This window comes from Bubalus bubalis, chromosome 2 (genome assembly GCF_019923935.1).
Source record: "Bubalus bubalis isolate 160015118507 breed Murrah chromosome 2, NDDB_SH_1, whole genome shotgun sequence".
Classification (NCBI taxonomy): domain Eukaryota; kingdom Metazoa; phylum Chordata; class Mammalia; order Artiodactyla; family Bovidae; genus Bubalus; species Bubalus bubalis.
In genome coordinates, this window is record NC_059158.1 from 15,401,779 (window position 1) to 15,414,923 (window position 13,145).

At 36.5% G+C, this 13,145-nt stretch overlaps 1 protein-coding gene across 11 annotated transcripts in view; it reads left to right on the forward strand.

Moving 5' to 3' along the window:
• CDKAL1 (CDK5 regulatory subunit associated protein 1 like 1) overlaps positions 1-13,145 on the forward strand; it is a 617,913-nt gene that overhangs the window by 460,924 nt on the left and 143,844 nt on the right. For all 11 annotated transcript variants that reach the window (XM_045162607.1, XM_045162600.1, XM_045162601.1 and 8 more), the window contains one exon: positions 9,629-9,809. In XM_045162607.1, coding sequence (XP_045018542.1) covers positions 9,629-9,809 — 181 coding nt within the window. The remainder of the gene's footprint in view (positions 1-9,628; positions 9,810-13,145) is intronic.

Below are 13,145 nucleotides of genomic sequence, written 5' to 3' on the forward strand. Positions count from 1 at the left end.
CACAAATAAAAACTGGTCAATAGAAGTTGATAACTAAAAATAAAATTAAATAAGTAGAACTTAAAATATCTGAGCCAAGTTTCTACTTAGAATGTAACTTAACCAGTAGTTCTGTACACAGTTTTCTGTTTGGTAAGGTTTCCATATGTACATAAATGTGATCAGTACCTAAGTGACACAGATAAGTGATAAGACTGACCCTTCCTTTACCATATAGTGGAGTGGGTAGCTATTCCCTTCTCCAGGGGATCTTCCCAGCCAAGGGATTGAACCCAGGTCTCCCTCTTTGCAGGCAGATTCTTTATCAGCTGAGCCACCAGAGAAGCCCAACAATACTGGAGTGGGTAGCCTATCTCTTCTTCAGTGGATGTTCCTGACCCAGGAATCAAACTCGGGTCTCCTGCATTGTAGGCAGATTCTTTACCAGCTGAGCTACCAGGGAAGTCCTACCATTTAGTGATTCTGTGATTATTGGCAATTTCTTCTACCTTTCTGAATTTTATTTCGCTAATGTTACTTTGGGGCTTCCCTGGTGGCGCAGAGGTTAAAGCGTCTGCCTGCAATGCAGGAGACCTGGGTTCGATCCCTGGGTTGGGAAGATCCCCTGGAGAAGGAAATGGCAACCCAGTCCAATATTCTTGCCTGGAGAATCCCATGGATGGAGGAGCCTGGTGGGCTACAGTCCACAGGGTCGCAAAGAGTCGGAAATGTTACTTTCCTTCTCAGGGAGACTAAATAGACTCTACCTTACATGGAGGTTATATTAAACAAGATATTTAAGTTCACATATTGCCTGTTACTTAGTATCATATGATAAATGATGGTTACTGTTAACATCTCTCTGACAGGATTAGAATAACACTGGTTAAAACATGTCAGGTAGTATGTAGCATGCACCATCCTATGCAGCTAATATATGTACTAACTCATTAATCCTCTTATCTGTGAATACTTTCACTATCCTCATTTTATAGAAAAGGAAACTGAAGCATCCTGGTTCTAAATAAGTAACTTGCCCAAAACCTTGCAGCTAGTTAGTAGCAGAGCCCCTCAGGGAAGATTTTTCTCCTAGTCACCCATGTTAAAAAATTAGGAATGGATTCCCAAGCCTTTTAGTCTTCCTTTGTCCTAGTGACCCATTTTGGCTTTTCAGCCCTTAGCTAAATATATCAGGGATTTTTCTGTTTTCAGTCCAGGTCCTTTGAGAACTTTTTTGCAAACTTATGAAAATAAATTTAAAGCTGCTGAAAAATTTTTTAACTTTATTTGAAGATGTCATACTGTTTCTCCCTAAATTTTCTCTTTCAGTATGAAGAGAATGACTCCTTGTTGTCATAAATCAGTAGTTGGGAAATAAGTGCAAGTTTTCTTCCTTCTAGTCCTACATGAAAGCAGGCTCTGAACATAACTCCCTTTCAACCTTAACTTTACCTTTTATTATCTTTGCCTTTTCTCCCCTATTTGACCGTATTTAACTCTTGGGCTATGCTCTGTCAGGAGCTTGGCTAAGGACTTCTTAGAATAAAGTATATTATGGAGAATTCCATAACTGTCTATCTTCAGACAGATAATTTTTGTTTGGGTGTTGTTTTTTCACTTTTAAGAGGCTTGTTGTGGGTATAATTCGGATGCCATCCAGTATGCACCCAACGTAAGGCAGTGTTTGAAGATTTTTAGTAAATGTATACGTTTGTGCAGCCGTCATCACAACTCACTTTTAGAATGCTTTCGTTATGACAAAGATTCTCTTAATGACTACTTGGAGTGAATCCCTGCTCCCAGCCCCGGGCAACCACTGATCAGTTTTCTGTCTCTAGTTTTGCTTCTTGTAGAAATTTCACACAAGTGGAAACAATAAGTAATCCTTTGTGTCTCCCTTCTTTTATTTAGGAATGTTTTCAAGGTTCATCCATGTTGATGCATCTATCATTAGTTGGTTCTCTTTTATTTCTAAATTTCCATTATATGGATATCCATTTGTTTATTCATTCACCAGCTGATAGACATTTGGACTCTTTCCAGGTTGGAACCATTATGAAGAAAGCTACTGTAAAAATCTACGTACAAGTCTTTGTGTGGACATATGTTTTAATTTCTCTTGGTGCATAACTAGAAATAGACTTTCTTAGTAACACTAAGTGAGTTTTTAACTTTTTAAACAATTGCCGAGCCATTTTCCAAAGTGTGCCACTTTGGATTCCCACCTGCTATGGGGTAAGGGTTTCAGTTTCTCAATATGCACAATGATGTCTGCTGTTTTCCAGTGTTTTTTCAGTATAGCCATTCTCCTGAGTATGTGGTATCTTACATGGTTTTACCTTGAGTTGTCCAGATTACTAATAATGTAGGACAATTTTTTATGCACTTTTTTATACTTTCTGCATATCTTCTTTAGTGAAGTGTTAAAAATCCTTTGCCCAGTGATCAGCCCTGGGTGTTCTTTGGAAGGAATGATGCTAAAGCTGAAACTCCAGTACTTTGGCCACCTCATGCGAAGAGTTGACTCATTGGAAAAGACCCTGATGCTGGGAGGGTTTGGGGGCAGGAGGACAAGGGGACGACAGAGGATGAGATGTCTGGATGGCATCACTGACTCGATGGATGTGAGTCTGAGTGAACTCCGGGAGTTGGTGATAGACAAGGAGGCCTGGCGTGCTGCGATTCATGGGGTTGCAAAGAGTCGGACACAACTGAGCGACTGAACTGAACTGTATCTTCTTTAGTGAGGTGTTAAAAATCCTCTGCCCAGTGTACAGTTGTGTTGTCTTCCTATGTTGATGAGCCAAAAGTGTTCTTAATATATTTTGTGTACAAACTATACTAATCTTTTTATCAGATATATGATTTGTAAAGCTGTTCCCAGTCTGTAGCTTCTCTTTTTGTTTCCTTAATGGTGTGTTTTTCAGTAAGCCCAATTTATCAGTTTATCCAACTTTTTTTAATAGATTGTGCTTTTGGTATTGGTGTTATAGCTAATAAATCTTTGCCTTACTCAAGTCTCAAAGAGTTTCTTCTGGAAATTTAGTAATTCTAGCTATTAGATTTATATCTATGATTCATATAGAAGTACTTTTTATGTTTAATGCAAGATAAGGGTCTAATAAGTCCTTTTTTTTTTTTCTTTTTTGGCATATGGTATGTAATTGCTCCAGCACCATTTACTGAAAACACTGTCTCTTGCCCTTGTTGAATTTCCTTGGCTGTTTTGTTGAAAATGAACTATAAATATATGGGTGTATTTTTGGATTCTCTGTGTTGTTTCTCTCACTGGTCTGTCCTTATACTGCTACCATGCTGTCTTGATTACTGTAGCTTTTGTAGTAGGTCTTTGTTGCTTGTTGCTAGGTCGCTTCAGTCGTGTCCGACTCTGTGCGACCCCATAGACGGCAGCTCACCAGGCTCCCCGTCCCTGGGATTCTCCAGGCAAGAACACTGGAGTGGGTTGCCATTTCCTTCTCCAATGCATGAAAGTGAAAAGTCAAAGTGAAGTCGCTCAGTCATGTCTGACTCTTAGCAACCCCATGGACTGCAGCCTACCAGGCTCCTCCATCCACAGGATGTTCCAGGCAAGAGTACTGGAGTGGGGTGCCATTGCCTTCTCCGAGTAGGTCTTTAAATTGGGTTTCTTATGGCAGAAAGTGAAGAAGAACTAAAAAGCCTCTTGCTGAAAGTGAAAGAGGAGAGTGAAAAAGTTGGCTTAAAGCTCAACATTCAGAAAACAAAGGTCGTGGCATCTGGTCCCATCACTTCATGGGAAATAGATGGGGAAACAGTGGAAACAGTGTCAGACTTTATTTTGGGAGGCTCCAAAATCACTGCAAATGGTGATTGCAGCCATGAATTTAAAGGACGATTACTCCTTGGAAGGAAAGTTATGACCAACCTAGATAGCATATTCAAAAGCAGAGACATTACTTTGTCAACAAAGGTCCGTCTAGTCAAGGCTATGGTTTTTCCAGTGGTCATGTATAGATGTGAGAGTTGGACTGTGAAGAAGGCTGAGTGCCAAAAGAATTGATGCTTTTGAACTGTGGTGTTGGAGAAGACTCTCGAGAGTCCCTTGGACTGCAAGGAGATCCAACCAGTCCATCCTAAAGATCAGTCCTGGGTGTTCATTGGGAGGACTGATGTGAAGCTGAAACTCCAGTACTTTGGCCACCTCATGGGAAGAGTTGACTCATTGGAAAAGACCCTGATGCTGGGAGGGATTGGGGTCAAGAGGACAAGGGGACGACAGAGGATGAGATGGCTGGATGGCATCACCGACTCCATGGACATGAGTTTGGGTGAACTCCAGGAGTTGGTGATGGACAGGGAGGCCTGGCGTGCTGTGATTCATGGGGTCGCAAAGAATCAGACACGACTGAGCAACTGAATTGAACTGAAGCTGGGTTTATCCATTCCATTAACTTTGTTCCTTTTCAAAATTGTTTTGGCTATCTTAGGTCCTTTGCATTTTCATATAGATTTTAGAATCAGCTTGCTGATGTTTTCTGTTGGAAAACATGCTGAAATATTTTGATGGTGGGTGGATTGAATCTTGCATCAATTTGAAGAGACCAGCAATCTCAACAACATTAAAATCTTCCAACCCATGAAAATGATATTTTTCAGTTTATTTAGCTATTCTTTAATATTGCAGCAAATTTTAAGAAACTCTCTTTATCTGTTTTTATGCTCAAGTGTTTTCATAAATATTTTTATGCTAATATGAATGAAATTCTTTTCTTGATTTAATTTTCTCATTATTCATTTAATATATAAAAATACCATTGATTTTTCTAAGTTGATCTTTAGCATTAGTGAACTCACTTTTTCTAGTGGATTCATTAGATTCCTTAAATTTTCTACATAGGAGGCTATGTCACTTGCCCCCCAAAAAACTTTTCCTTTTCAATCTATATGCTTTTAATTTCTTTCTCTTACTTTCCTGGCCTGAACATATGTTCTGCTCCACTAAAATGCTGAATTGAAGAACAGAATTCTTTGCCTTGTTGGTATTCTTAATGGAACAGCATTTAGTATTCTACCAATAAAGCTGATCATAGCTCTAGACCTTTTATCAGGTTGCAGGAGTTTCCTTCTGTTCTTTCTTTGCTGAGAATATTTATCATGAATCAGGGTTGGTTTTGTAAACTGAGTTTTCTGCAAGTACTAAGATCACCATGGGGTTTTTATCCTTTTTTCTTTTCATATGGCTTATTTCATTAATATTTGCATCATACCAACTCTTGCCTTTCTGATTAAAAACATAATCATGACATAGAATGCTTTTAATGTATTTCAGTACTCAAAATGTTAATATTTTGTTAAGGATTTTTGTCTCTGAGTTCATGAGGATTATTGGTCTGAAAATATTAATATTTCCATCTCTTTCTCTGTTTTTGCATATAGACCACTTTTGCTGAACTTGTAAAATGAGTTTATTTCTCATCTGTTTTTGAAATCATGTCCAGGAATTCCTGATTATCCAGTGGTTAGAACTCAGTGCTCTCACTGCTACGGCTCCAGGTTTGATCCCTGGTCAGGAAACTAAGATATGGCATGCCAACTGGCCAAAAAAAAGAAATAATCTCTGTAGAATTGGTTGTATTCCCTCTTAAATATAAAGTCATCTGGACTGGGTTGTTTTGTGTTGTTTTGACTATTTTAAATTACAAGTTGGATTTTTGTAATAGATAAAAGGCTATCCAGATTTTCCTGTCTTTTTCAGTCCATTTTTATAACTTACATCTTTCAAAGAATTTGTCCATTTCATCTAAGTGTTTAGTTTATTGACACAAATTGCTTATAATATTCCCTTAGTATCCTTTGAATATTGATAGCATCTATAGTGCTATCATGTCTGATGTTGGTTATTTGTGTTATCTTCTCAGTCTACTACTAGTTTAGTAACTTTATTATTTTTAAAGATATGCCCTTACTTTTGTTGTTTTTTCTCTATTTTCTATTTTTTTGTTTCCTTCTTTTACCTATATTAGTTTATTTGTCTTACTTTGGGCTTGATTTGCTCCTTTTTAAACCTCTTAAGATGGAAGGTTAGATTATTGTTAACCTCTTTCTAACACAGACATTTAAATTTATTAATTTCTTTCTGAGCACTCCTTTAGCTGCATCCCATATATTTAGATATGTTATATTTTTATTTTCATTCAAGATTTTTTTCTCTTTCTACTTCTAATTTAGTGTTTCCTGAAAGTGTGGACTGATTGTCCTAAAATTAATCTCTGTAAGACTAAAAAATAATTCTTTTAATTGTGTATTTTGTTTATGCCTAATAATTTTAATAGGTCTGATATCCTTTTTTTGATCATTTTTACTGCTTTGAGATAGCATGTGTGTTAGTCTTACTTTTTTCACATGTGGAATTTAAAGCTCATAATTTATTGAGACCTAAAGAATGATATAGAATCATCCTTCTTATACTTTTGCCAATAAAACACCAAATTGCAAGTGAAAATATTGAAGTGAATTAAAGCACCACATTTTTTGTAGCATTTCAGATATAGTATGGAGTGTATATTTGTACATATTTTTAGTCAGTCTGAATAATAAGTATTTTAAAATACTTGGAGTTTTCTTAAATGCTGGCCTACCTATTACATAGGTAGTATTCTCTTCACATGTCTCTGACTGATTTCTCAGAACTAATCATAAGATCAGAGCAGAGGCATAGTTGGAAATGTTCTCATTAATTTCATTCCCAAGTTATTTAATGAACCTTTTTGCAAGTAAATAACTAGTGTAAGTCGGGAAAAATGCATCAGAATTTCTCTTATTTAAGCTAATTGAACATTTTCACCATTCTTTCAGAATTAATACTACTATGAAAATGTAAATACAGAAGGTCTTCTAGATTTTAAAAAGGCTTAACAGCTAGTAATTATATTTATTAGACTCACAGTTTCAATAAATTTGTGGAAATGGTCATTTAAAAAGATTAATATTTTGAAAACTTATACCGTCTCAAAAAGCAGCATTTACTCACAGTTAGCATTAAGTATTTGCATTAATATTCTGTTTTACGCCCCTTAAAATTTTCTCACAGACTCTGAAATCATATGCAGTTAATTTAGAATTTGGTCCACTTCAAACTTGTTTGATTTTTCTCATGTACTGAAGAGAATTATTTACTAAGCAATTAACAGTGTAAATAGGAGATTTTTTTTATTTGGTTCACCTAGGGAGCCCAATTATTTTGAAGAACCTAAGTAGAATGATTTGCATATACAAAATCAATGTATAGATGAGTTTCAACGTTAAGGTGTAGTCTCTAGTTTGAAACATTTCATGGGTAGTTAGTTTATGTTGTTACATACTTTGAAACTTAAATTGCATTTACTTTTAAATACTGACTTAGGTCTTTCACTAATTCAGTGTCCTACCCTCACCTCTGTTATTGGTCAGCCTTTTTGTAGATGATCAAATGTTTATGCATTGAACACCCTCTTCCTCAACATGTATGATGAGTGCTGTAAAGGCTTGTCTTTTCTTTTTCGCTCTGGACTTGAAGGCCAAAGTAAGCAGGTGTTGCATCATGCTGAACCCAATTCCACGGGATCAAGAAGGATGCTGGGTGAGGGGGAGGAGCAGTAAGGTACTTTCCTTTGGGAATGCCCCACCGTCTAGTGCCAAGTTCATTCCAATTCATAGCCAAGCACAATAGCCAATTGTCTTTGTCACTGCAGTGTTTCACAGGCAGTTTCTCAGATTCTTTTCCCTCTAATTTCCTAGGGGAGATGGACTCGTCTCTCTCATTTCTGCTGTGATCTATTACTTTTATTTTTAGTTGTGGATTTCTTTTGTTCAGAAGTAGTTTATGTCAACTGTAAAAAAAAAACTTGCTAATTGAAGTTATTGACATAATTTTATTTCGCGTGCTTTAGTAAGTCTAGAAAAGCATCTTTTTATTTAAAACTTACTATTAAAGCATATGTTTTTATGATATTTAAAAATAATTTTGATAATTACCCTTAAAAGAAAAAATATTTTTATATCATGATAAAAAATAAAAAAAGTGTTTTCCAAATATGCTGTGTCATTTTTCTCTGTGCATTTTGTCTCTTTTTCTGTTTAGCAGCACATAGAAAAGTTCCAGACCTTGGAACTTTTACTAATTAAAGTTCAGCCAAATTAATAGCTGGGTGAGACTAAGCAGAAAGCAAGAAACATTTTTAAAAATGAATTTGTCATTCTTTCACACAATATTGTGGCATACTTATGGAGAAACTCAATAGCCAAAGAGAAATGACTGCCAAGATGCTAACCTGAAATTTTTAAAACTTTCAAAAAAAAAATTAACACCCTAAAAACTTACAAAAAGTTAGGGGGGCACATGTAAAAAGTTTGTATCAGAGTCAATCTGGAAATCTCATCAGCATCCTCGCCTAGTTTAAAAACAAAAAAAAAGAGGGACAACACAACATTCTGATGGCTAATACTTTTTATTTTGGAGTACTATGCATGGCCACACTATTGGTCAGTTGTGTGGATTAAGGTGTTCAGAGATGCTAAAACAATAACAACAAAATTTCCCTGCCACTCTTTTTGATGAAGCTTTTGAAAGAATACTCCAGCAGAATTAAGGAGAACAGAATAGTCAAGAATTAAGACGACATCAGTTAATTCAGTTGCTCAGTCGTGTCTGACTCTTTGCGACCCCGTGAATTGCAGCACGCCAGGCCTCCCTGTCCGTCACCAACTCCTGGAGTAAGGACGACATAGGATCCAGGAAAAAAAGGTGATTGAAGAAAAGACCAAAGAACCATATTCAAGAATGAGAGCTGGTCCATTATGAAAGCAACTCATGCTTGAAGAAAGTTAGGAATGGCATTTCCAGAGAGAAAAATGGAACTGGTGAATTATATGGTACTTTGAGAATTTAGAAACTAATATTGGATTTTGACAGAACTGATGGATCTGAAAAACATTGAATTAACTACATAGAATATTAAACATTTTTTAGAAAATCAGGCAGTTATTAATTCTACAAAAAAGTAAATGTGCAGAAGAAACCCTATTGATAGTATACCAGTTGACCGTAGAGTGAACAATATCTTAGCAATTATACCAATGGAAATACCATTAATACTGTTAATTTAACTAAAAGTTGAGCACTGATTATGTTGGGAGGAGAAGGATAAAGTAGTTTAAAGAGCTAAATCCTTGTTGAAGTCAGCAAATGTTGCCTCAATTCAGTTCAGTCACTCAGTCGTGTCCAACTCTTTGCAACCCCATGAATCGCAGCACGCCAGGCCTCCCTGTCCATCACCAACTCCAGGAGTTCACTGAGACTCACGTCCATCGAGTCAGTGATGCCATCCAGCCATTTCATCCTCTGTCATCCCCTTCTCCTCTTGCATAATAGCAGAATAAGCATCAGTACTAAAATGTAAAAGAAAAGACAAACATCTGAATTATTTAAAAAAATAGGTACTTTTGGGGAATGGTAGGGGGCCATGTTTTTCATAAACTTTTACAATTTAGGGTATTTTAAAACTCTTTGCAACTGTCTCTCCTAAAAATAAAATTTAATTTTTAAAGGAATAATGGTGTTTAAATTGTCAAAGAAGTAGAATAATTATGGATTGTAGTTAACTTTGTTCATTTTTGTCTCATTATTTTCTAGAGTTCCTGGAATAACTATTGCTACAGATATTATCTGTGGTTTTCCTGGAGAAACAGACCAAGATTTTCAAGAAACAGTGAAACTTGTTGAAGAGTACAAATTTCCAAGTCTCTTTATTAACCAGTTTTACCCAAGACCAGGAACTCCTGCTGCAAAAATGGAACAAGTTCCAGCACAAGTGGTAAGACATTTTTCTTCTAAGATATAAACTTTAGCCAGTAGCTATAACAATGCAGCTGTGTTGCCTACCTTCACGAAACCAGCTCATGGTATGACCCTTAAGTTACAAATTATGGAGTGTTTGTTCCCAGTTGGGGTCAAGGGCAGGGAGACCTTAGTACTCTAAATGACCTTAGGCGACTAAAATGTTACTTTTTTTTTTTCCTCTTGGGGAATGAGGGTCAGATAACACTGGGAAAATTTTTTTTTAACTTATATTTAGTACTAACTGTATTTACAAGATAAGTCCTTGAATGTTTGAAAATAAGGCAAAATTTAAATATCTGTGAGTGAAGGAGGCTTCCCTACTTCATAAGAGCTGCTTTTCATAATTTGTTGCTTACTGGGGAGTCCCCTGGTTTTCTTCCCTTTCCATGGGATAGATTTGATGCTGTCTCTCTATTTCGGATGTGGTATTGCTTTCACAAGGAACCTCAATTTCATCCTTACATGTTCATTGATATATTAGAATAAGATGACATGAAATAAATGTGAAGGAGTTTGAGATCCAGGAAAGGCAAACTGTTTCCCAGAATGCCCCAGAAATTAATAGCCTCACACAATTTCTCACACAATAGCCAATTTCAGTTAAATTCATTGGCTCAAGATGAAAAAATATTAATAAGCCTTAAGAGGAAGTAGAATTTTTTCAATGAAAAATTTCTGCTTTGTTTCTGATAACTAAAACAAATGGTGTGCTACCATTAATTTTTCATAAACATAGAAAGAAATCAAATGAATTCCTTGCTTTTTATATCTAAATTACAATTTTTATTGACATATAATATGCATACAACAAAATTACCTCTTTACAGCATGTGGTTTTTCGAATTTTGATCAATGCATTTACTAGTGTAACTGCATCTACCATCAAAATCTGGAACAGTTCCATCAGATCCCCTCAAATTCCCTTTTACTTTTTTGTAGTCATCTACTCTCTCCATCCCCAGCTCCTGGCAACTACTGTTCTATTGTCCTTAAATAGTCTAATTCATTCTTTTTTAAACTTCTTTAATAAAAAAAATTTTTTTTGAGCTATGAAATACATGCAGAAAAGTGTGTTTCTAGATGTTTTCTCCTCATCTCTTTTCTGGTTTCTTGCTATTTGCTATAGCGAGGAGCGAGGTGAACAGCAGCAGTGACATGTTTGGTCCCTACAGAAGTAAAGCTGCTGTCCACCCATGGGGCTGCTGGAAATACAGGCTCTGAAGCCCCACACCACCCTGGACCTCCCCATTCAGTCTTCCTCTCCAAGTGATTTGTGTGTACATTAAAATTGTGGTCTTGGAGAAGACTCTTGAGAGTCCCTTGGACTGCAAGGAGATCCAACCAGTCAATCCTAAAGGAAATCAGTCCTGAATATTCATTGGAAGGACTGATGCTGAAGCTGAAACTCCAATGGTTTGGCCACCTGATGCCAAGAACTGACCCACTGGAAAAGACCCTGATGCTGGGAAAGATTGAGGGTGGGAGGAGAAGGGGACGACAGAGGATGAGATGGATGGATGGCATCACCAACGTGATGGACATGAGTTTGAGTAAACTCCAGAAGTTAGTGATGGACAGGGAAGCCTGGAGTGCTGCAGTCCATGGGGTCGCAAAGAGTCGGACACAACTGAGCCACTGAACTGAACTGATCCTAGTTTACCGTTGCTTTACTCATCTGTTTTTAATCTGTCCTCAAATCCACCTAAGGAATTTCTAACTTTCTTTAATTAATCTATTTTTTACTTCTAGAGTTACAATATTATTCTTTTTTTTAATAGATTCCAGTGTTCTGGTGAAGTTCCCCATACTTTCCTCTGTATTTTTTTTTAACATGTTTAATCAGTTATCTTAAAGCCCATACTGAATTCTCTAATATCTGAATCTAATGTCAGTTTGTTTGTATTGACTTTTTTCCCTTGATTTTGATGACTTGTCTTCTCTTTCCATATATATGATCATTTTCATTCTATGATTACCTTTGTCTACTAATTTTTAAAAAACAGCTATGGGTTCTAGACTGTAATATATCTTCCTCTGGGAGGACTTTGGTTTTGTTAGACTCTAAGGTAAGGACTAAGTATTGCAACTGATCTGAGATTGATTTTTGAAACTATTTTTCAGTCTTTTTAAGATTGGGTTATTTCTAGCTTGCCCTAACTTTTTGAAGGCGGACAATGGCGTGTTGGTATTTAACAGCTGACATTCAGTGGAATGGGTTCTGACTTGTAGCTTTTGCCGATTTCCATAGTGTAAATACTTTCACTGTTGCCAGTTTCAAATCACCAGTGTGATATCACTCAACATCAAATTGGAAAGAGAAACACGTAATCAACTCTTGGAACTGGTTAAAAGCCTGAGCAAACCAAAATTCTGTGGTGGTTACCAGGGCCTTTTCTTTATAGGAGGTTTTCAACTTTTAATTTTTGTCTCTGCAAGCTCATGAAAACCCTTAAGGCTCTGCATAGTTACTCAGTCTCTCAGCTTTTACTTGGCTTCTCAAGCTGCCATCCACTGCTTACAAATTGATAAATACCCAGAGGGGAAAAGTAGATTCAAATATTGAGCTTTTCTCTAGGATCTTAATTTCTCAGGTTCTCACTGCCTTGATAGCTTTTTGATGTTGAAACAGTACATATTATAAATTTTATTCACCTTTTCTAACTGTTGTTGGAAAGATCACTGGTCTGATACAAGCTGGTTTGCCTTAGCCAGAAGCAGAACTCTACATAAAATCAGCTTTCAGATGCTTTTTATTTTGTTCTTTCATCTTTTATACATAACCCGTTAGCATCTTCCTTACATTTTTAGACTTCAGTCATCCAGCCCTGGCATAGCAGAACTTTTTTTTTTTTTTAATGACTTTATATATTTTAGAGCAGTTTTAGATTCAAAGCAAAATTGATTAGAAGGGACATAGAGTTCCCTTATGGTCTGCCACATACACATGCAGCTTCCCCTGATACCAGCATCGCTTGCCAGAGTGGTATGTTGGTTACATCATTATCACCCAAAGTCAGTAGCTTATATTTCATTTCACTCCACATTCTGTGGGTTTGGGGAAATGTGTAAAGACATGCAACTACCGTTATAGTATCGTACAGAATAGTTTATCTTCAATAAAAATCCTCTGTACTCTCCCTTTTCGTTGTTCCCGTGCCCTTCAATGCTCCTGCTTATTTTTACTGTCTTCATAATTTTGCCTTTTCAACTATGTCATATAGTCAGGATCCTAGAGTAATGTAGCCTTTTCAGATTGCCTTATTTCACTTAGTAGTATGCAGTTAAAGTTTCTCCATGACCTTTTATGGCT